Genomic DNA, 24,339 nt, shown 5'->3' with positions numbered 1-24,339 from the left:
GACGCCACGTGTGGGAGTAAGGCCAAGTTCGCCTACCATCGGTATTGAGACATCGTGTATATTAATATTTGAATAGTCATATTTGGCACTATATCGTCGAGTTGGACGTAGTCTATTAAGCTAATAATAGTCTGTTAATATATAGTGCTTCGTGCGGTGAGAATACTACCGTAGTCAGTACCCCATCGTTTCGGGCAGAGAACTGGCTGCTTACCCAGGGTGGTTGACCCCATGTGAAGCTGCACCCGAGGAGCCCCAGAGCCGACGAGCGAGTGGACCTGTATACCGGATTATTCTACCGACGACAGCCCGCCTTCCCAGGCACGGATTATGCTTTGTATACTTTGATTATTCCATGGATAAAGACCCCCGACACTGCCGTGTGTTGGAACCCCCCCCCCTGGAGAGGACGCAAGGTGAGGAGACGCTCTGCAAGACGAGGTCGCTTCACGTCTCTCCCCCGTGGACCGGAGAGAGCCGGCCCACAAAGAGTCCACCTGCTTTCATCTGTGGTCCAAGGATCGCCGGCGCATTGAACGGCACTACAGTGGGTTCACCTGGGATACCCTTGGCCGGACGAGGCAGCCGGATTCTACCCCCCCCCCCCTCCTACTCCTGTCGGCTTACAAGCGACCGGATTAACCCCCCCTAGTGTATCCAGTATATAATCATTAAAGTATCATTGCTGTTATTCCTTAACTATTCCAGGTCGTATATTTACCACCTGCGCCATCAGAGATTGGACATTCTCTATTGATATACCGACGAATACTCTTTGCCATAAAAGTGCATACTATTTCAATTCATAAATGTAATTAAGTGATTAAGTGCTTGCTCTACACACCATTGCTGTGTAGTAATAAACGCATACTTCGACTTCGTACATTTGTGTTGGATCCGTTTCATCTACGTGAGAGTGTTTATGATAATATATTTATGCCGTGTACTGGGTGGCCGAATATTAAGTACAAAGGTAGTGGTAGTAAGTATCATATCTAGTAATACAGTCAGGGAATTGTACCCCTCAGTTACAATTGGTCCTTCGAGCCGGATGGTAATTAGTGTAATATTAATATAGTGTTATTAATATTGAAATGGCCTATGATGAACACTCCACGAAACGATCCTCCTAACCAACGCCCGCAGCGCGAACGACGGCTCCCTCAGTACTTAGAGGCTTACGCTGTCAGTCAACAACCTAGTCTTCTACTAACAGTAAACGCGGTAAAACTAGAAAGTAAAAGTATGTCTAACCCCAACGCCCAGACTACCCCGACCATAGAGGCCCCTACGGGCTCTAATGTAACTGACCAAGTTCACGGTGGGGACCAGTGGGAACCAGACATGACTTCACACCCCGCCAGTACTGAAGAAGTAGTCCCCGATGAGTCCCGGGAGGAATACAACGCTACCGAGAGAGAACTCGGCACGGAAGAAGACGGAGAGAGCACCGTGGAGATAGAGCTCCAAGGCTCCGCAAGGAGTACCCCGAGGGAAGGCTCCCCTATACAACCGCCTTCTCCCAGCGAGGCAGAGAGGACCCTACAGCAGGCCTTCCTCATCAGCCTGAACGCCGCTGCTGAACGCGACCGACTGCAGATCCAGCAGCGAAGCGAACACGAGCAGATACGTCTAGAAATAAGACGCATTCAGATGGAAGAGAATGTGGCCCGAGAACGAGCCGGTGCTCAACGGGACGCAGCGCGCGACAGCAGTCGCAACTAATAGAACAGCTGATCAGACGGACAACACCCTCTCCCTCCGCCAGAGGCTCCAGGAACTCGTCTAGACACACCTCCAGGGCGGCATCCCCTAGCCGAGTAAACAACCCTGAACTTGACCAACAGACGAGGTCTATACCCCCCACAGACCACCTCCCCCCACCGGTCCAAGCGAGACCTAGCAACCGGGAAGGAGCAGCATATCCTGTGGAGAGGCTAAACCAGAGACTACAAGCACTGGATGACCTAACTGAAGACGAAGAGGAAGAGGAGGAGAACCACGCCCGAAGACAGCACAGTACTCTACCGGACCAGGAGGTCCGGCACAGCCCAGGCTATACTCCCGCGGAGCTGCGCTACAGACCCCCGACTCTATACACGGGTGAGCACGACGCACGACCCGCACCGAGGAACAGCACCTGGACAAGCGGGCCATGGTACACTGCCGGTACCAGCCCATACCAAGGAGCGGGAGGAGACTCGCCTAGGAGGCCTCTCCCCCAACGCTCGCCGATGTATCCACAGTCAGCGTCATACATTGGCACGCCTATGGTACCCGACTTCACCCAAGAGAACCGGGCCCAGTATACAGAACTCCGCATGTGTCTGGAGACCATGTTGGTGGATGTATTGGATGAACGCCACAAATACGCCATCCTACTGAAGCACTTAAAGGTACCCCGCGCACATAATATAGCGCTCGCCTACGCGACTTCCACCACCCCATACACAGCAGCGCTGGTAGCACTGGACCAGAGGTATGGGCGCATATGGGATTACGTGATCCAGGAGATCCGACACATCGACCGCTTACCCCCAGCAATAGACAATCGAGCACTGGACGACCTGTCCATCAGAGTGCAGTCCCTGGTAGGGATGTTGGGAGCGCAAAGAGAGAAGGGGAGGCATGAACTTTACGCCAACTCAAATGTGGAAAGGATTCTGGAGAAGCTGCCGCCCGCTCGTCAGGAGCGCTTTAGGCGGCAGAGGGACCACAGAGACCCGAATGGCCCCGAACCGAACCTCCTCGATCTAGCAGACTTCCTGGCGAGAGAAGTCAGCAGCCTACGGCTAGATACATTCGGACGGAGCACCCCTGGCTCCAGAGAAGGAACCAGACGACTAAATGATGGAAGAAGATCGGTGACTGTGATGCACCAATCGGAGTCAGTACCGAGCAGCAGGAGCCACAGTACCCCCTCCAGAACGGAGAAGTGGAAGATAGTGTGCCCCTACTGTGAGAAAGAACACTGGCTAGCGCAATGTGACTCCTTCCCCAAGCTGAACGCGGAGGAAGCAGGTCAATGGATAAAGTCCAACAAGCGCTGTTTTCGCTGTGCGCGCTCACACATGGCAGCCGAATGCCGCTTAAAGAAAAGGTGCACCAAGTGCGATGGAGCCCATCTGGACATACTTCACGACAGTAACAGACGGCGCCCTTCACCTGCACCATCCAGCCGCAAAGCGAGCGTCATGTACATCGATCCCGCCAGCAGCAGTGGAGCCCGAGTACTCCTAAAAGTAGTGCGTGTGACACTAAGCTACCAGAATAAAGTCCTGGACACTTACGCCGTCCTCGATGACGGGTCAGAGAAGACCCTGCTGCTCGCCTCCGCTGCGGCCCAGCTAGGGCTGCGGGGAAGCGAAACCCAAATGACAATTCGGACAATAAGACGAGATTTGAAGACGATAAAGGGCGAGAATGTCTCATTCTCTATCGCAGCAAGCGGCCAGCCTGAGCGACGGTACCAGATTACAGACGCTTTCACCAGCCAAGAAATAGGACTGTCGCGGTACACATACCCCGTCGCCAAGCTGATGGAGAAATATGCACATCTGCGCAAGTTACCGATCCCGCTCATAGACAATGCTATGCCGACCCTGTTGATAGGCTCCGACCATGCAGACCTCATTGTCCCGATAGACCGGGTTCATACCGGACCCCGAGGCTGTCCTGCAGCAGTCGAGACCCGTTTGGGATGGACTCTCCAAGGCCCGCTCGCCAAATCTCTCAACCGAAGTACAGCCACTAGATGTCTCCACTCCCGAGTCACAGAGGGAGAAACCGCACTCCTGCAACACGTAGAGCGGCTATGGACCTTGGAACAAATGCCCTTTAAGAACGGAAAGAAAGACATTCGCTCTAAAGATGACATTTACGCCATTCACCTCCTCGAGACAGGGACCAAGAGAGTCCCGGTCAACGGCGTGTTGAGATACGCCACGCCACTCCTGCGGCGAGAAGGAATGCCTACTTTCCACGCCAAGACAGACGCCACAGAACGGTACCTGCTGAACACGGAGCGGCGCTTAGCCAAGAACCCCGCCCAAGAGAGTGTATACCGCGCTGAGATTGAGAAGCTCATCACAGCGGGACACGTCACAAAGATGGACATTAAAGAGGCTGACCAGACCACTGAATCGTGGTACGTGCCCCACCACAAGGTCCATCACAACGGTAAAGACCGCATAGTATTTAACTGCAGCTACCAGATCGGATCCCAAAATCTGAATAAAGAGTTACTGCCCGGTCCCACACTCGGCCCCTCCCTACTCGGCGTTCTACTCCGCTTCCGCCAGGAAAAGGTGGCCATCAGCGGGGACATTAAAGGAATGTTCCTGCAGGTGAGATTAGTAGAGGCGGACAAGCCCCTGTTACGGTTCCTATGGAGAGAGAAGCCAGGAGATGAGCACCCAGCCATCTACCAATGGGAAGTCCTCCCCTTCGGAACGACATGCAGCCCCTGCTGTGCTACATTTGCACTACAGAAACATGTAGCAGAGGACCCAGCAGCGAACGAAGAGGTCCGACACAGCGTAAAGAACAGCTTCTACGTAGACAACTGTCTACAAAGCCTTTCAACCCAAGAAGAAGCCGAGGCTCTCCTGATTAAACTCCGCGCCTCATTGATCAAAGGCGGCTTTGATCTCAGGCAGTGGGCCAGCAGCGATCCGCAAGTACTGCGCAGCCTCTCCTCCGAGGACAAGGCAGCCAGCAGCGAGACCTGGATGGCTACAATCCCGGGAGAAGCCCAGGAGATGACCCTGGGATTGGTGTGGCGATTCAAAACAGATTCGCTTCACTACAGACACAAGCCCCTGACTACGGAGCAGGGAAGGCCGGCGGCGGCGCCGACCACCAGACGGAGTGTGTACACAACACTCGCCCGACAATATGACCCGCTAGGATGTATTCTACCGTACACCACCAGGGCAAAAATGATTGTACGAGCATTGTGGGACAAGGACCAGGGCTGGGACGACCCCATTCCCGCACACCTTGCATCCACCTGGAGAGAGTGGGAGATGGAGCTCCACTCACTCCCAGGCGTTAATATGCGCCGAAGCTACTTCCCACCCACGGTGAGGCCAGAGACATGTAAAATGGACTTACGTCTTCAGTGACGCCTCAGAGGTTGCATACGGATCAGTAGCCTACTTGCGGGCCCAAGACCAGGGGGGAGAGATCTACACAGCATTTGTCCTCGCCCGCTCGAGAATAGCCCCACGCAAGCAACAATCTATCCCACGTCTAGAGCTCTGCGCAGCCCTAGCCGGAGCGCACCTAGCCACGCTCATCCAACGTGAGCTCACCATACCGGTGTCTAGAACAATCCTGTGGTCAGATTCCACGACGGTACTCGCCTGGATCAAATCGGACTCATGCAAGTACAAAGTCTTCGTGGGAGTCAGAGTCACCGAGATTCAAGACTTAACCGAAGAGTTAACCGGAGAAACAGAGTGGCGCTACGTTGATACAAAACAGAACCCAGCTGACGTCATCACCCGGGGGATGCCCCTGGATGACCTCACCCGTCGCAATGTCTACAGTGACGGCCCCGCATTCCTAAGACTCCCGGAAGGACAGTGGCCCATGCCTATCCCGAGGGAAGCAAGTCCAGAGGAGGTGGAAAATAAGAAGTCTGTGTTCTGTGGATTGAGCACCGTAGCCTCCACCGACCCTAACATAGACGATTGCACGTCCATAGAGAGTGCACAACAAAGAACATTCCTGCGGTACCACCCGGAGTGCAAGTCCCCCGCTGATATGTCAGCAGCTAACTACGAGGAAGCGAAATTGCTTCTACTGCAGCGAGCCCAGAGAGACTCGTTCCCCGATGAATTGGCCTGTCTACAGGGAGGAAAGCCCGTCCCATCCGACAGCAGATTGATTCATCTGGCCCCCGAGAGCGGCGCTCATACCCTCATCAGAGTGGGTGGTCGCCTACGCAGAGCCCCCAATCTACCGGATGACATTAAATACCCGATCGTATTGAACAGCCGACACAAGGTCACAGAGCTGATTATAAAGAAATACGATGAGGATGTACATCACGCAGGAGCAGAAAGAGTCTTCGCGGAAATCAGACGTCGTTACTGGATCCTACAAGGAAGAGAGGCGGTACGACGCTTCCAGCGAACATGTCTAGACTGCCGCAAGTGGCGCGCGCAGCCCAGCATACCAAGGATGGTTGACCTTCCTCCATGTCGCCTCCGAATCGGTGACAAGCCATTCCACTCAACGGGTATGGACTGCTTTGGCCCGCTGCACATAAAGAAAGGAAGAGGAACCGAGAAGCGGTGGGGTATTGTATTCAAATGCATGACCACCAGAGCGATACACATCGAGCTTCTCCCGACCATGAGCACAGACTCATTCCTTATGGCCTTCCGAAGATTCACATCACGGAAAGGAAGACCGTCTACCCTATTGTCCGATCATGGGACAAACTTCAAAGGCGGCGAAAGAGAGCTGAGAGAGAGCTTCCAAGCTATGGGCCCAGAACTTAAGACCCACCTCGCTCCAGCACAGGTTGATTTCCAATTCAACCCCCCAAACGCACCCCACTTCGGTGGCACTTGGGAACGAGAAGTGCGCTCCATAAAGACAGCCCTGTACGCAGTACTTGGGGCCCAGACTGTGGCGGAAGAAGTCCTAATGACAGTCCTCACGGAGATTGAGGGAGTACTTAACTCGAAGCCCCTCGGATATGTCTCCAGTGATGTGGCGGATATCGACCCAGTTACCCCCAACACACTCCTGATGGGGCGGCTAGATCCTGCATTACCCCAGACACAATCGATGATGACCATGACCCTACAACCCTATGACTTTGTGAAGTTGACTGACCCCTACAGCAAACCCTTATGTGTAAATAGACAACGCGATTAATCTGTCTCTGTTTAACTGATTAGGTCTGGGACCAATCAGGGGGTGGCTGTTGTGAAGGGCCAGATTAAACCGAATATATATATTTATTTATATATATATATTTAATTGTATTTGTATATTCTCTAATATTCCCTGATATCCCTTGTATATTCCTTGTACAATATGCATTGAATATCCATTCTAGCCTACTGAACATCCCATAATAGTCTCCATTCTACTATTGGTCGAGACCTTGGTGCCAGGCTGCCATACCCCTCAGACCCAGTTCAAACGTACCGCTCCACATGTACGAACAAGTCCTAGTTCCGCGTAGGAATCTGGCTACCGCACCACTAATGGGACTATTTGTTCATAGTGCGTATATATACTGCGCTACTAAAGTAGGACTTCCTTTTCAGTCCAGTTTCTTACCCTCCAATAGAGTCACAGACGTAAAGCCTCCCCGCGACGCCACGTGTGGGAGTAAGGCCAAGTTCGCCTACCATCGGTATTGAGACATCGTGTATATTAATATTTGAATAGTCATATTTGGCACTATATCGTCGAGTTGGACGTAGTCTATTAAGCTAATAATAGTCTGTTAATATATAGTGCTTCGTGCGGTGAGAATACTACCGTAGTCAGTACCCCATCGTTTCGGGCAGAGAACTGGCTGCTTACCCAGGGTGGTTGACCCCATGTGAAGCTGCACCCGAGGAGCCCCAGAGCCGACGAGCGAGTGGACCTGTATACCGGATTATTCTACCGACGACAGCCCGCCTTCCCAGGCACGGATTATGCTTTGTATACTTTGATTATTCCATGGATAAAGACCCCCGACACTGCCGTGTGTTGGAACCCCCCCCCCTGGAGAGGACGCAAGGTGAGGAGACGCTCTGCAAGACGAGGTCGCTTCACGTCTCTCCCCCGTGGACCGGAGAGAGCCGGCCCACAAAGAGTCCACCTGCTTTCATCTGTGGTCCAAGGATCGCCGGCGCATTGAACGGCACTACAGTGGGTTCACCTGGGATACCCTTGGCCGGACGAGGCAGCCGGATTCTACCCCCCCCCCCCTCCTACTCCTGTCGGCTTACAAGCGACCGGATTAACCCCCCCTAGTGTATCCAGTATATAATCATTAAAGTATCATTGCTGTTATTCCTTAACTATTCCAGGTCGTATATTTACCACCTGCGCCATCAGAGATTGGACATTCTCTATTGATATACCGACGAATACTCTTTGCCATAAAAGTGCATACTATTTCAATTCATAAATGTAATTAAGTGATTAAGTGCTTGCTCTACACACCATTGCTGTGTAGTAATAAACGCATACTTCGACTTCGTACATTTGTGTTGGATCCGTTTCATCTACGTGAGAGTGTTTATGATAATATATTTATGCCGTGTACTGGGTGGCCGAATATTAAGTACAAAGGTAGTGGTAGTAAGTATCATATCTAGTAATACAGTCAGGGAATTGTACCCCTCAGTTACACACTACATTGATCTGTCCGTCGATGAACAGATAGAAAAGTGACAGATGGTAATAGTATTTTTAAATTAGAACCTAATGTAAACTCTGTCTGTCCAACAAATGGATACTAATCATTGAAAATGAATTAAAAACAGACGTAGACGGACAGACGCAGCGGATCAATGTAGCCGCATAACATTAAAGATCAAAGTAAGCACTACAGATATTGAGTCATTTGGTAAAATGTCTGGTGTCACCGGTAATATCGGTGTTGTCATGAGTTTATTAGTCACAGGAAATTCGACATCACTGCGGCAACCCGTCTCCACTTCGTAAGCAGCTAATTGCACGCCATGGACTGTTCCCATGGAAGGAGCGTTGCTCCTGTTTGAATAACTAGTCATGCCTCGGAGTACGGACACGGTCACATTAGCTTTAATGGGTTTTTTCGTCTCTCATTCGCCACCATTCAAAACCACACAAAATTGTGGCACAAAGTTAAAAATAGTTCCGACTTTAACCTGCAAAATCACATGATAAATCTATTAAAAAAAACAAGACCTTTTCTAACCAATTTTCTTTATACCAATTCCCTGCATGTAAATGGTAAATGGACTGCATTTATGTGCACCATTGAGGTCATGGATCAGCTTCATACCGTCTTCTGTCCGACCTACAACGTCTAAACCATGCCTGTTCTAGTTCATTGCTGGGTTAAGTACTTCTATTCACATATATGCTTACTACATGTATCTATTCTATTCACATATGTGTACTATATGCATCTATTGCTATGTCCGCCCATCACAAACACACAAACTGTCTAACGCCTGTCCCCTGTGTCTCCCTGTGAGTGGGTCTCGTGGTGATGGCCGGGAGGATGCGATCCTCTCTACGCCACCCCCATACCTCAAATCAAGTTCAAGTTTCTTTATTAGTTGTCATAGTAAAATACAGAATACTTTTCCATGAAATGCTTTTTTCTGTATGAGCTCCTGAGAGTGTGCTAGATAAAAAGTATAAAAATAGAAAGTCAAAAGTATGTAAACAAAAAGTGTTCAGTCAATATACATATATACAATACAGAGTATCAATATACATATATACAATACAGAGTAAAAAAAAGAGTAACAGTGAGTTACAGTACAATGCAGAAATGGGATGAGGTACAACTAAGTCTTAGGGTAAGGTGCAATGAGGTATGAATTGTAGTGCAAATCTCTTTACCAATAAATATAAAGTGTGTTAAAGTGTCTAAAGTGAGTAAAGTGGGTGTTACGGTGCGTGTTTATTTAAAGTGAGTGTGTACGTGTGGATGTGTGTGCTGTGAGTGTAGTTGATGTTTTGTTACATAGTGTCATTGTCGTTGAGCATCCTGATGGCCTGGGGATAGAAGCTCCTTCGGAGTCTCTCTGTACTGGCCATGAGACTCCGGTATCGCTTGCCTGACCGCAGCAGTTCAAAGAGGCAGTTGTTTGGGTGGCTAGAGTCTTTGATTATTCTCTTAGCCTTGCCCCTGCAACACTTGTTGTAAATGTCCTGGAGAGTGGGAAGCCCACCTCCAATTGTGCGTTCAGCTGAACGGGGCACTCTCTGTAGTCCGCTACGGTCTTGTGCGGTGCTATCAGGATGCTCTCTATTGTGCATGAGTAGACGTTCTTAAGGATCTTCTGACTCACTTTGAACTTCCTTAGGCGCCTAATGAAGTAGAGGCGTTGCTGTACCCCCTCTTGCTGCCCCTGACCCCTCGGTTCCACCTGTGTGCCAAGCTGCTTTTGAGGAGTTTAAGCCCATATCCTTGTCCTCACTGTCCGATGTTGTTCGTGAGTTGCGGCCCACAAACTGCCTCTCTGACAGTGTTCCCTCTCGCCTTTTAAAAGAGGCTTTTGACTCAGTTGGCTCTTTTATCCTTGTTTTGGCGTATGCTTGTTTTAGTTCAGGAATTTTTCCAACTTCTTTTAAACATGCTATAGTGCAGCCACTAATAAAAAAAACTAATTTGGACAGTTCTGTTCTCAAAAATGTTAGGCCCATCTCTAAACTGGCCTTTCTGTCCAAAGTGCTGGAGAAAGTAATCTCTATCCAGCTTCAATCTTTTCTAGAGACAAATTACATCTATGAGAAGTTTCAGTCGGGTTTTAGACCTCGTCATAGCACTGATACTGCTCTTTTAAGAATGTTCAATGACCTTGTTTTAACTGTGGACTTTGGGTGTGCTGCTATTATGGTAGATCGGTGGATCATAAGACCCTTTTATCCCGCCTAGAACAGTGTGTTGGCATCAGAGGTACTGCCCATATGTTACTTCAGTCGTACCTGACTGATAGGAGTTTCTCTGTTCATCTGGGTGAATTCTCCGCAAATGTGGCCCCTCTTACCTGTGGTGTTCCCCAAGGCTCCATCCTGGGTCCCTTGTTATTTTCTTTATATATGCTGCCCTTATGTTCTATTCTACACAAACATGTTTCTTTTCATTGCTATGCGGATGATGTCCAAATTTACCTTCCTCTGAAAGTAGAGTGTAGCGCCGTTTTGTCTCGGTTACTGTCCTCCTTACATTGTATCTCACCGCCTTGTGCTCGTTCATGTTGCCTGTCACAAGCCCGGCGTTATAAGCCGAGGTGCGCGCTTTCAGAGCCTCACGGACGGATTTGTCTACCCAGGGCTTTTGGTTTGGGAAAACTCTAATTGTGGTAGAGGGGATTGTTTCTTCTACCAGAGCACCAACAAAGTCCAGCACTGTTTCAGTGTAGTCATTTATATTGTCGGTGTTCTCGCGGAACACGTCCCAGTCTGTGCACTCTAGTGCCGCTAGCAACATGTTCCCCGATTCCACAGACCAACGCTTCACTTCTCGCGTTACTACAGGGACGTGCTTGAGACTTTGTCTGTACTTGGTAAAAGAAAGATGGTGTCGTGATCAGATTTGCCAAGTGTGCTAACAGCCCGAGACTTGTACCCGTTCTTAAATTGCGAGTAGCAGTGGTCTAATATGTTCTCGCCTCTGGTGGGACAAGTCACATGCTGATAAAAATTTGGCAAAACTCTTTTAAGATTGGCGCTGTTGAAATCGCCCTCAACCACAATAGCAGCGTCAACATTAGCTGTTTGGAGTTTGTTTACCTCGTCGTGTAGCTTAGAAAGCGCTTCGCCAGTGTTTGCATGAGGTGGAATATATGCTCCGATCAGAATGGCAGATGTTAATTCTCTCGGGAGAAAGAATGGTCGACACTTGATGGATATGTACTCCAGGTTTGGGGAGCAGTGGTTTGATAGTTCCTTCACGTTGCCTGGATCACACCAATTGTCGTTCAACATGAAGGCTACTCCACCACCCTTCTTTCCGGAATCTTCCTCCGTTCGGTCTTTGCGGTGGTTCGGGACGTCCGGCGTTAAACCACGTCTCGGTGAAGCAGAGAACATTGCAGTCCCGAATGTCCCTTTGGAATTGAATCCTCGCTCTGATGTCGTCCAGTTTATTTTTTCGATCGATTGTACATTGGCCAACAATATGCTGGGTAATGGTGTTTTGTGCCTCCTGGATCGCAACCTGTCTCGGACACCGGCTCTCTTTCCTCGTCGTCTTCCCCCCTGCTTGCGTTGGCCGTTGCCGTTTCTTCTCAAGATCTCGTCAGGCCATTGTTGTTTCTCGGCGAGCCGATCCAGAGAGCAATCCAATCGGTAAGTGTAACTTAATCCAATGTCTATGAGTGACTGACGGTCATATACATTAGATGCACCAACAGTTGGTACATCAAAAACTCATAAAACTATAAAAATTAAGCACAGTCTCGACGGAGCCCACAGAGAGGCTGCCGGACAGTGCGGATCAGTCATCAGCTCTATTTTCAATCTTTCAAAATGTTCTTATGTACCCCAGTTGCTATTGCATGTACTTATTTGTGTTTCATTACATGTATATGTACATACTTACCAACTGTTTAGCCAGTTTTATAGCAACACTACTATCTAAGAACAGCCCTTCTAAGGTTTCTCCCCTCAACATTGCCTGTGGTGCTTTTTCCCTATTGCTAGATTTTTTGTGAGTTTTTCTTTACCTTCGCGTGGGGTATGTCTGAGCGTGTTGCATTCATTTATTTAACATTTTATTTTGGATTTCATGGTGTTTTTGTTTTGTTCTTGATTTATTGTGATGTTTCTTCTTGACTTGTTTAAAGAAGACGTGTCCGGCCCATGGGGTTGGGCCTTACAAATTTATATAGAGCTTTTATCCAACACGCTTTACAACGTATGCCTCACATTCACCCATTCATACACCGACGGTGGAGGCAACCGTGCAAGGTGCCAACCTGCTCATTGGGAGCAGTTAAATGTCTTGCTCAGAGCCAGAATCGAACCGGGAACCTTCCGATTAACCAGACAACTAGCTTTACCTCCTGAACCATGTGCCACAGTCCTGGTTATTGCACTACCCTACTGTGGGTCTGGGGAGGGTGTAGACTACCACATGTCTCCTCTGGCGGTCTAGGGAGGGTGTAGACTACCATAATTATGTCTCCGATACATGTAGAGTCGCCAGCTGCTTCTTTTCACCCAACAGCAAGGAATTTCACTGGGAGGTTCATGCTATCCCTCCCTGCTGAACAGGTGTCCCGACCGACCGAATAGGAGTCGCTGTTGCGACGACCAGGACTCATACCCTCACCAGCTATCCACCCGCAAACACTGACAATTGTGCTCGTAGGGACGACCGACTAAGCCGAAAGCACTGCTACCGGGAATTGAACCCGGGTCTCTGCGGTGGCAGGCGAGTGCTTTGACCTCTACACTACCCAGAAGTCTACCCTACACTACGCATGACACATCTGCGCTCACAGCCGAGAGGATTTCGGCTGATGAGCAGTGAATGTGATTGATTGAAACCCAAGCAGCATCACAGTACAACCTACTTTGCGCCAGTGCGCAAGAGAACTTGACATGGTCAAAAACCAGTTCAGACTGGTTCTGACCATGGCCTACCTCTGGCTCTGGTGGAGAGCAAAAGGCCAAATCTTCAACATGTAAAACTGATGAATACAATGTCAACACAAAGCAGGAGCCATAGGTACCAATAGATACTCTCTCCAGTACCAGTGGCGGCCGGTGGGTACTTCGCCACTAGGGGCGCTATACCAAATATTTTGCAAACATGTACAGTACAGTACTGTACCACGCAAGACTCATGGCAAGACGTGAGCGATTCGACTCACGCTCACGGCAATGAATCGGCTCTTATGAACGAGTCGCTCAGCTGTTACTACAACAACACACAACCAGTCAAATAAAGTATAGTCTAGACTCTAATTCACAACTTGAAACACAATATAAATAGAAAAGTTAGAAACAAAACTCGCCCGTCTCCAAACACAGGCAGATCTCTCCCTCTCTCCTTCTCTCTCTCACACACAGCGCGACGTGGAATCGATTCGTTACACAATCAGACCTATTATATACCAAGAATAACTTCAGTATGAGTACAGGGCTGTACACATATTTTGCATATTGTTAAACGAGCCAAGGCTAGCTATTAAACTATCGATATGAATCGAAAATCTGGGACCCTGATGTAAACAAGACAAACGTCTTTCTCTGGTCTGCATCCCCTTAACAATTGTGTGTATTGAGCCGTACTGTATTGTACCCATTCTGCAATCTGTTAATAAAGTTCTCATTCATTCATTCATTCAAACATAGACGATATTGAACAAGCCATAATCCACGTATTTTCAATCCGAGAGAGCTGCAGTAGTTAAATCAATGAGCCATCGACATAGTCAGTGTGGTAAGTAACGTTATTATTGCATCCAAGATTGATACACGGCTGGCTAGGCAGTTGGTAGTCATAGTCTTGTGTTATAAAATAAATAAACAATCAGCAATGTCTCGCTTCATGAATGGCCAGCAGTAGACAAACAACCTAGACCAACCTAGGAACCAAGCTAGAAGCTAGAATTGGAACATTAGAAATTGGATTCGGCCAATCAGAGATCGTCTCTGTGAAATTCTGCCATGGAAAAAAATACTGGCGTCGGCCAATCAGAGAGCGTCTCCGCGGAATGCGGCTATGGAAATTCTTCACGGAAGTTCACGCTGCTGCCTAGACCGCTTCAAATCGCGCTCGGATTCCAACATAATAGTCATATTTCAACGCACAACGCCGTATGCACTGATTGGCTGTGACGGAGACAGCGATCAAACTGTGACGCGCACTCAGAGCGCTATCGCTTCTAGCCCGGGCGAGAAATACGAAAAAATAAAAAAAAACGTCACTTCCTGCTCATGAAAACGATGTTTTTTTAATTTAGATAATAACGTTATATTGTGCATTGGAAATACAAACACTTAAAATGAGTAAATATTATTCATTTTAAACATGTTTATATTATTTATAGGGCTATAAAACACAAAAACGAAAAAGTTTTATTGTCTTCTTCTCTGATTTAACAGCAGCTGGCCAGCAGGTGGGTCGGCGCCCTTGCGCCCCTAGTGGCGAGCCGCCACTGTCCAGTACGCAAGAAGAAGAAGTCTTTATTTGTCATGCCGATTAACACACACCCACAAAAACACACACATGCACTGAGTCGCTGATGAAATGCCTCTCTGCGCTTTTCCCATCCCGTTGTCCTTCCTGGCCCAGAGAGAAGACTAACGACACTATCAGCCTTTTTAATTAGTTGAAATGTGTTGTTGATGGCACATAGTGTGTAGAGCGACAGGAAAGAGGAGAAAGAGGGACGTTGACCGCATTCACACGGGTGGAAAGGAATCCCAACCTGAGCGTGACATAAGAGCAAAATGGCCACCGTGTGACTATGGTCGATTTGACAAGACACACTGAACGTCTCAACCAAGGAATTCTATTATATATATACACACAGACACCGGTCTCACAGAGGGCCCAGTAATTCCACCCAGCTTTATGTTCTGGAGTTATAACTACCCCAAAATCCCCTCCCTAAAGTAACTATACGTGATGTAAATGGGTCAAGCTGAAAGGACCTCAGAGACTGGTCCTGCTGCAGACCACTGGCTTGGGGCCTCAGGGAGGAGGGAAACTGTGTCACTTTCACATGACACAATATCACCAGCAGGGGGCCACACAACCGCAGATTCCCAAAGGGAGAATATTAGACCAGTTTCAAACTGTATCCATATCGTTGTCCTCCATACGGATAATGACCAAAGGGTTTGCATGGAATAACTTCACTTCCTGGGTCTCTCCAATCGCTCGGAATCCAGCAGCTGGAGAACTAACGGCGGGAGAACTCCACTAAGTGTGTCGACTCTTAACCACCAAAACCTGCACGGACTACAATGTATGACGTGTATCATGCCAGTACCTTGTGTATAGGGAGGTGTAGTCTGACGTCACTGGTTGTTCCACCCGTATTAGGGATTTATCATTGGGAAAATGGATTATCGGCTATTGTAACAATTCTGCCGCAGGAAGATTTTGCACAAAATGAGTTCCCTTCTATCACTAACATTATTGTTTAAGCATTTTTGGTTGAAATAAAATTTGGCGATTTTCTTTTATGATTAATTGTGAATATTTTCATGTTGAGCTATAGATTGCGGATGAATAAGCACAGAAAGGTACACCATGCAAATGTTAATGCTTTATTTGTTTTAAACGAGACAATTTAGAAATGGGCAATGGGGAATTACATTGCATTGGACAGAGGGTGAAACACGAAAAACGGCAATGACGTAACCACTACCTATACTGCACCTTGTGTATACCGTTTACTTTTACTCATAGTATATATTCAGATTCAAATTCTTTATTGCCTATATTTATTGTAACATATAATAATACCGATAGGCCATACAGACCCTCATCTGCACCTTTGTTTACACTAGTGCTGTCCCCGACTAAGGATTTGGATGGTCGACTATGATTGGCCAAAATTTGCCGTTAGTCGACTATTGGTAAAAAATATATATATATATATATATATATATTTTTTTTTTTGTATCATTCCATTTGGGCTGTGGGGGGTGCTTAATGTCTGAAGGAGTCGACTGAAGGCTTCTTGTCCTCTGCAAAAGCATGCAATTGGTCCACTGATAGATACATCTTGATATTTGTCTAGTCTAGTGTGTTCATTAGATGGGTGAAATCCTCTTTCAGTGCCTCTGTGCCTGTATTCATAGGTAGTTAGCCTCTGGTATGCATGCCATTAGCTTTAGCCACGCTTCTAGGCCTCTTTTCTTTTGGAAAGAATGATAAAAAAATAAAAAATAAAAAAATTATAATATTTAATTTTTTTTACTATTAGACTAAGAGGTTGGTTAGTCGACTACGGCTCCTTTCGACCGATTAGTCGACAAATCGACTAATAGGGGTCAGCCCTAGTTTACACCGTTTACTTTTCTCATATTTTTATATTCAGATCGAATATAAATATATTTAATTCGATCTCTTAGTTAATTATATTGTTTACAGTTTTTCTCTCATATTTTCTTTTTTGATCCACTTTTTCTCCCATTTTCTATATTTTTCTCCCATCCCAATTTCGTATCATCCAATTCAACCCTCCCCTGTCACGAACGCCGTTTCTTGCCTCCCACAAGCCGGCTGCAATGTGGACTAAGTCATACATAGCACAAGTCCCCTCCGGTACTTGAGGTAACACCAGTCGCATCTTTTCACCTGCGCAGCTCGATCTCTCAGTGGCGAGGAGTAACGCGTGGGAGGCTCACGCTGCCCCCGACACTTCCTGATTCTACTGCGCAGGCGCACCAACCGACCTGTAGGAGTCGCTGTCCACAACGCCCGATCCCCACCCATCAGTTTCCCACCCTCTAATACGGCCAATGTGTATTAGTATGAACGACCAGCTAAACTGAAAGCAATGTGGAGCGCTGGGCTCGAACAGGCAAGCCCAGCGTCTCAGTCATTCGTGGCGAGCACCTTGCCCACTACGCCACATAGCCGCCCTAGTTTTTCTCTCATATTTTTATATTCAAATCGAATTGTATTGCCTATATTTATGTCTTTCTACCATTATCCTGCCCATACCTCCCCCGTGCTGCTATGATGCCCAAATCTCCCCAAGGCGATCAATAAAGGAAAATCTTATCTTGTTTTCACTTTCTCTTACGCCTCCTTGAGGTGCCATGGGCCTAATGTACAACACATACAATAGGAGGCCTCTCAATAATCCCAATGACGTATCCTCTTCTGTCCTCTAATGCCTCTATGTCTAAGATGTCAGCATTGCCAGTAAGCACTCGCCCTAGGCTATAGGACATGGGATGGTCACATCATATCTAGGGTTGCCGCGGTGATGTGAAATTTCCCATGACTAATAAACTCACGACAACACCAGTATTACCGGTGACACCGAACATTTGACTAAATGATGCTCAATATCTGTAGAGACGCTTACTTTGATCTTTAACGTTATGCAGCTACATTGATCCGCTGTGTCTGTCCGTCTATGTCTGTTATTAATACATTTTCAATGACTAGTATCGATTTGTTGGACAGATAGAGTTGGTGTTAGGTTCCAATTTAAAAATAAACCAATGGACACTAATACCTTCCATCAATTTTCTATCCTTTCATTGACGGATCAATGACGGATCAATGTAGCTGCAGCCTTATTTAGCGCATCACGCAAACATACTGTTGCTGGTCTGGTCTGGTCCTCAGCTCCTCTCCAGTCAAGCTGCTGCAGGGTTTAATCTGAAATATTTCCAAATCCTCTTGCCATCGTTGTGTGTTTACCTTTCTTACTCATAGTGTGTATATAATATATATATATATATATATATATATATATATATATATATATATATATTCAGATTCAAATTATTTATTGGCTATATTTATTGTAATGTAATATAACCAATAGGGCATACAGACCCTCATCTGCACCTTTGTTCACACCATTTATCTTTCTCATATTTTTATATTCAAAGTTAATTATATTGTTTACACCGTTTATCTTTTCATATTTTTATTAGTGGTGGGACTAGATTAAACATTTTAATCGAATTAATTCTAGACTTTATAGTTAATTAATGAAAATGAATCACATTTTAATCGCATATTAATATTTGATGCGAAAAGCAAAAATGTTCAATTCAAATGAATTTTGGTATACGAGTGAATCAATGAATATACATTATACATACGTTTAAGCAGCAAAATCCTGTATTAGCTACTACACAGACCAATGCAATTTTTAACAAAGTGCAGCAATTCTAGGAATAATATATAGCGCAAAGGACCTTTTGTAAACTCAAGCACTTTCGAGGTAAAAGTAAAACACAGTACTTTCAAGTACAATCCAGACCAGTTGACTATTGGAAAGACTAAGAAAAAAAGTTATTTGCGATTTATTATACTTTATACTTATAGCACATGCATGCGTCTGGTCTCCTTTGAAAGGTAACATTCTTACACTATAAAGAAAAATCATCATGCGATTAAATGCATCAATTTTCTTTACTTTTAATTCTTTCTGCAGTTAATTAATTGAAATTAATGCAATAAAGTCCCAGCCCTAATTTTTATATTCACATCTAATTTTATTGCCTATATCTATGTCTTTCTACTATTACCCTGCCCATACCTGTACCTCCGCTCCCCCCTCCCCCATGCTGCTACGACACCTGAATTTCCCCAAGGCGATCAATAAAGGAATATCTTATTGTTTGCATCTGGAACGGGAGCTCCGCATCACGCTCGCTGCCCTCAATCTCACCATGCATAATCTTTTAGTAGCCAATAATGGGCCAACTTCGTGACTAGTTATTGTTTACACCATGCCCATCCTTTCTCATTTCTATATTCAGATCAAATTATATTGCCTATATTTATGTCCTTCTACCATTACCCTGCCCATACATGTACCTCCACTCCCCCCTCCCCATGCTGCTATGGCGCCCCAATTTCCCCAAGGGGATAAATAAAGGGATATCTTATCTCGTGATATTTGATCTCATCTTCTCATTTCACCTTATCTTATCTCATGTTATTTGATCTCATCTAATTTAATCTTATCTCATCTGATCTCATCTTATTTTATCTCATCTCATCTCATTTTATCTGATCTCATCTAATTTAATCTGATCTCATTTTATTTAATCTCATCTCATCTTATTTGATCTCATCTCACTTATTGTATCTCATCTCATCTTATTGTATCTCATCTCATTTTATTGTATCTCATCTCATCTTATTGTATCTCATCTCATCTGGACCTGCTCACCTGACTCCCAGGCAGACCAGCAGCTGGAACTTGCCCTCCTTGCCGATGTTCCGTGATGAGGCGTTGATGGCGCTGACGTAGTGACACAGCGAGTCGCAGGGCAGGCCGAGCGGTTCCGTCGAGCCGCGCAGGTCACCCATCTGATCCGCTGTCTCCATGGAAACCACCGCTTTCTCTGTGGGAGCGAGCATTGGCAGGTCAAGTCACGTAGCACACAGTGAAGGATCTAATCAATATAAAGATCGGAAAACATGCCCACTCTGAATCTGTTTAGGTTGCTTCTTGTTTAACGAAAAAAATACAAATAAAAGTCATGCAGCACAGAGTAGAGCAGTGGTTCCCAAAGTCGGGGTCGCGACCCAAAGGTGGGACGCGAGAAGCCACTGGAGGGCCGCAAGATGATTTCCCCCCAAAAAAAAAAAAGAAAAAGAAAATGTCAGGCCACTGAACTTAGAAGCAGGCCAGGACAGTGTTTCTAGTTGTATTCTAAAATTCTATTCTATTGTATTCTAAAATGTGACTATATGGTTTTATATTAACACTTTAATCGCCGAAAACGCCTTTGGACGTCTTTCCTAGCCATGCTCATTCTGCCGAAGACGCCGTAACTCGTCTTTGATATCAATAATTCAAAAATCTGTGATCGAAATCATATTTCTCCTCCGGAGACATGAGATGTACTGGTGAGCTCCACTCAACTGTCTAACGGTTCAAGAGCGCCATCTGGTGGCCGATCAGCAGATCGGCCAAGAGGGAGGGGCGCGCCAAACAGGAAGTGCTCATCCATATTTCGTCTGGGCACTCGCGATCGGTAGCCGGACTCCATCTCAACACACTGGATAATCAATCGCTCGCCCTAACTCAATAAACAACGTTATTTGGACGTATATAGTATTATACAACCTGGAAATGGTTCATCTATATCAACATCTCATAATCGAAAACTGTCTACTCCAAGCTGATCGTCCAACGGCGCGAGGAACATACGGTAAGATCCAGCGTTATTTTCTAACGTGTTCCATATAAACTGCTCTGATGACCATATGACCCACACTAGACGAATGATATAACGTTGCCCACGGAATTATAAACGACCCCCCGCCCATCCGGTCAATATCAGATGATACGTAGTAACTTCTAGAAGTACCTCCAGTTGAAATGTTTCATCTGGCACCGATCGCTACCAAACTGTATTTGATCATCAATATAGTGCATTTGGGGCTATAAATCAAGTTCTGGAGAAAGCTGCAGAAAACGATAAAAACATACTTATACTTTAGACCGTATTTTAGTATGAATATGTGAATGAAAAAGTATAACATTGATACACCCTGAACAATACATATAGGACATTGAATGGGCCATAATAATGTCAATTTAGCAATAGAATTTAAAAGGTTATAGCCCTGCAAAGAAGGGGAACTTCTCCATAGACAAATAGAGCTGGCTAGGGATGGTAAATTATGAATTTAACCATGGCGATTAAAAGTGTTAACTTAATAAATAAACAAAAACGAAAAATCTACTTATTTCAACGAACATTTCAAACTAAATAACAGATTATGCACATAAAACGCTGAAAACAACCAAAGCAACAATAGTATTTTAATGAGGCTATTATTATTATCATTATTATTTTGCAACAAGTTAGCCCTCTCATAAATAGCACATATAAATGAATAACTAACTTGAACTAACTTAATAGGATCGAAGTGATATTTGGCTTAAAAAATCGGTCGCATGGCAAAAAAAAAAAAAAAAAAAAAAGCTTCACGATGTGCATTGGGCCACGGCTCTCTGACGCCTTATTTTCTGGGTCCCGGCCTGAAAAGTTTGGGAACCCCTGGAGTAGAGTACTATTCATGCGGCAGAGAAAATACTATTATCCACCACTAGATGGAGTCAGACAATAGCAGGACAGACACTGGAAAAAGTGTGTTCCCTGTATACAGTTAGTGTCTAAAAACATGGGCATCCACCAACACATTGATGTGTGCATAAACACACACACAAAAACACAGTACTTACCCACAAAGTCCCAGACGAACACATTCCTTTGGAAGAGGCGGTTAGACTTGAACCCGTGCAGGAGGAACTGCTCCAAGGAAAATCCCAGCCCTGCCTCGCCGCATAGCAAGACCGTCAGGTTACCCCTCTAGCAAAAGAGAAACAGAAGACCACCAGGTTACCTCTTTAGCAAAAGAGAAACAGAAACAGAAGACCACCAGGTTACCTCTCGTAGAGGAGGAAGAGAAACACAAGACCACCAGGTTACCTCTAACAGAGGAGAAAGAGAAACAGAAGACCACCAGGTTACCTCTCTAGCAGAGGAGAAAGAGAAACAGAAGACCACCAGGTTACCTCTCTAACAAAAGAGAAAGAGGAACACAAGACCACCAGGTTACCTCTTTAGCAGAGGAGAAAGAGAAACACAAGACCACCAGGTTACCTCTCGTAGAGGAGAAAGAGAAACACAAGACCACCACCAGGTTACCTCTCGTAGAGGAGGAAGAGAAACAGAAGACCACCAGGTTACCTCTTTAGCAGAGGAGAAAGAGAAACACAAGACCACCAGGTTACCTCTCGTAGAGGAGAAAGAGAAACACAAGACCACCACCAGGTTACCTCTCGTAGAGGAGAAAGAGAAACACAAGACCACCAGGTTACCTCTCGTAGAGGAAGAAGAGAAACACAAGACCACCAGGTTACCTCTCTAACAGAGGAGAAAGAGAAACAGAAGACCACCAGGTTACCTTTCTAGCAGAGGAGAAAGAGAAACAGAAGACCACCAGGTTACCTCTCTAACAGAGGAGAAAGAGAAACAGAAGACCACCAGGTTACCCCTCTAGCAGAGGAGAAAGAGAAACAGAAGACCACCAGGTTACCTCTCTAACAAAAGAGAAAGAGGAACACAAGACCACCAGGTTACCTCTTTAGCAGAGGAGAAAGAGAAACACAAGACCACCAGGTTACCTCTTTAGCAGAGGAGAAAGAGAAACACAAGACCACCAGGTTACCTCTCTAGCAGAGGAGAAAGAGAAACACAAGACCACCAGGTTACCCCTCTAGCAGAGGAGAAAGAGAAACAGAAGACCACCAGGTTACCGCTTTAGCAGAGGAGAAAGAGAAACAGAAGACCACCAGGTTACCTCTCGTAGAGGAGGAAGAGAAACAGAAGACCACCAGGTTACCTCTTTAGCAGAGGAGAAAGAGAAACACAAGACCACCAGGTTACCTCTTGTAGAGGAGAAAGAGAAACAGAAGACCACCAGGTTACCTCTTTAGCAGAGGAGGAAGAGAAACAGAAGACCACCAGGTTACCTCTCTAACAGAGGAGAAAGAGAAACAGAAGACCACCAGGTTACCTCTCTAGCAGAGGAGAAAGAGAAACAGAAGACCACCAGGTTACCTCTCTAGCAGAGGAGAAAGAGAAACAGAAGACCACCAGGTTACCTCTCTAACAGAGGAGAAAGAGGAACACAAGACCACCAGGTTACCTCTCTAACAGAGGAGAAAGAGAAACAGAAGACCACAGGTTACCTCTCTAAAAGAGGAGAAAGAGAAACAAAAGACCACCAGGTTAGCTCTCTAGCAGAGGAGAAAGAGAAACACAAGACCACCAGGTTACGAAGAGAAACACAAGACCTTTAACGTTCACTTTAGACACTTTAAACACTACATCATATTTTATCTATTTATTACTAAAATATTTGGACTACCTCTCTACCAAATGTTTGCATTTTGTACTTTGTAGTGTTTGGTCTGTATTCTTTTTACTGTATGAAGCACAATCTCAGGGGGCTCATACAGAACCAAGCATTTCACTGTAATGTACATGTACCTTATATGTGACAAATAAAACAAAACTTTAACTTGAAACAAGTCCATAAGGTTACGACTCTAGCAGAGGAGAAAGAGGAACACAAGACAGGGGGAGAGAGATCGTCAAGAGATCAGAGGCCAAAAAATCTGCTCATCCTTTACGTTAAAAGAAAATTGGCTTCCTGTACAGAAATAGATCCAACTTTCCCCTGATTAGTAGGAAGAGGATTGTTGAAGCCGTTTTCTTATACATTTTGGACTATGATGATGTGATTTATGGGCATGCTGCGGCTTCATCTCTTAAACCTCTGGACTCGGTCTATCATTCTGCCCTCAGATTTATAACTGGTGACAGATACGATACCCATCACTGTGTCCTTTATGAAAAGGTTGGATGGCCTTCTCTGGTTGAAAGGCGTAACCATCATTGGTATTGGTTTATTTTTAAAGTCCTTATTGGTAAACTTCCCCCTTACACTGTTAGAATGGAATCTTGGAACCTATTCTACACGTTCAAATGTTCAAACTAGGAAAAACTGCTTCCAACACCTGGGATGCCCTCCAACTGACCCTGAAGCTGAAGGTTCTACCTTCTTTTGCTTCATTTAAAAATATGATCTTCGACCACTGTGTCGACTTGTAACCATCTTAGCTGATCTTTTATTGTTTATTATTATTTATTGTGTCTATACAGTATGTATGAAATTGCTCGTCTTGTAAGCTCGTCATCACTGTAAATGAGGGTAACCTCAGTGTCTTAGTTGAAATAAAGGTTTGAAATACATTTTCAACAAGTTACATTTAAGACTTTGTAAGACCTTTTTACTCATTCTGCGCCAATGACGAAAAAAGTCAGGTTAACTCGCCATGCGTTGAGCACCAATCACGAGAAATCTCAGGTTTTAATAGTTATTTCTTTTAATAGCTATATCCATTCATT

The 24,339-nt window shown here is 45.8% G+C and overlaps 1 protein-coding gene across 1 annotated transcript in view; it reads right to left on the bottom strand.

The window, feature by feature from the left end:
• The window catches only part of LOC311245233 (DENN domain-containing protein 5B-like), a gene marked incomplete at its 5' end in the record, with an annotated part of 106,933 nt that overhangs the window by 2,470 nt on the left and 80,124 nt on the right, over positions 1 to 24,339 (bottom strand). Inside the window, 2 exons of the mRNA XM_084335064.1 lie at positions 19,578 to 19,752; positions 21,606 to 21,732. Of these exons, the coding sequence (XP_084191190.1) occupies positions 19,578 to 19,752; positions 21,606 to 21,732 (302 nt within the window). The remainder of the gene's footprint in view (positions 1 to 19,577; positions 19,753 to 21,605; positions 21,733 to 24,339) is intronic.

This window comes from Notolepis coatsorum (assembly GCF_963971535.1).
Source record: "Notolepis coatsorum genome assembly, chromosome: 18".
In the NCBI taxonomy this organism is placed as follows: Eukaryota; Metazoa; Chordata; class Actinopteri; order Aulopiformes; family Paralepididae; genus Notolepis; species Notolepis coatsorum.
This window is presented reverse-complemented; position numbering and strand designations above follow the sequence as displayed.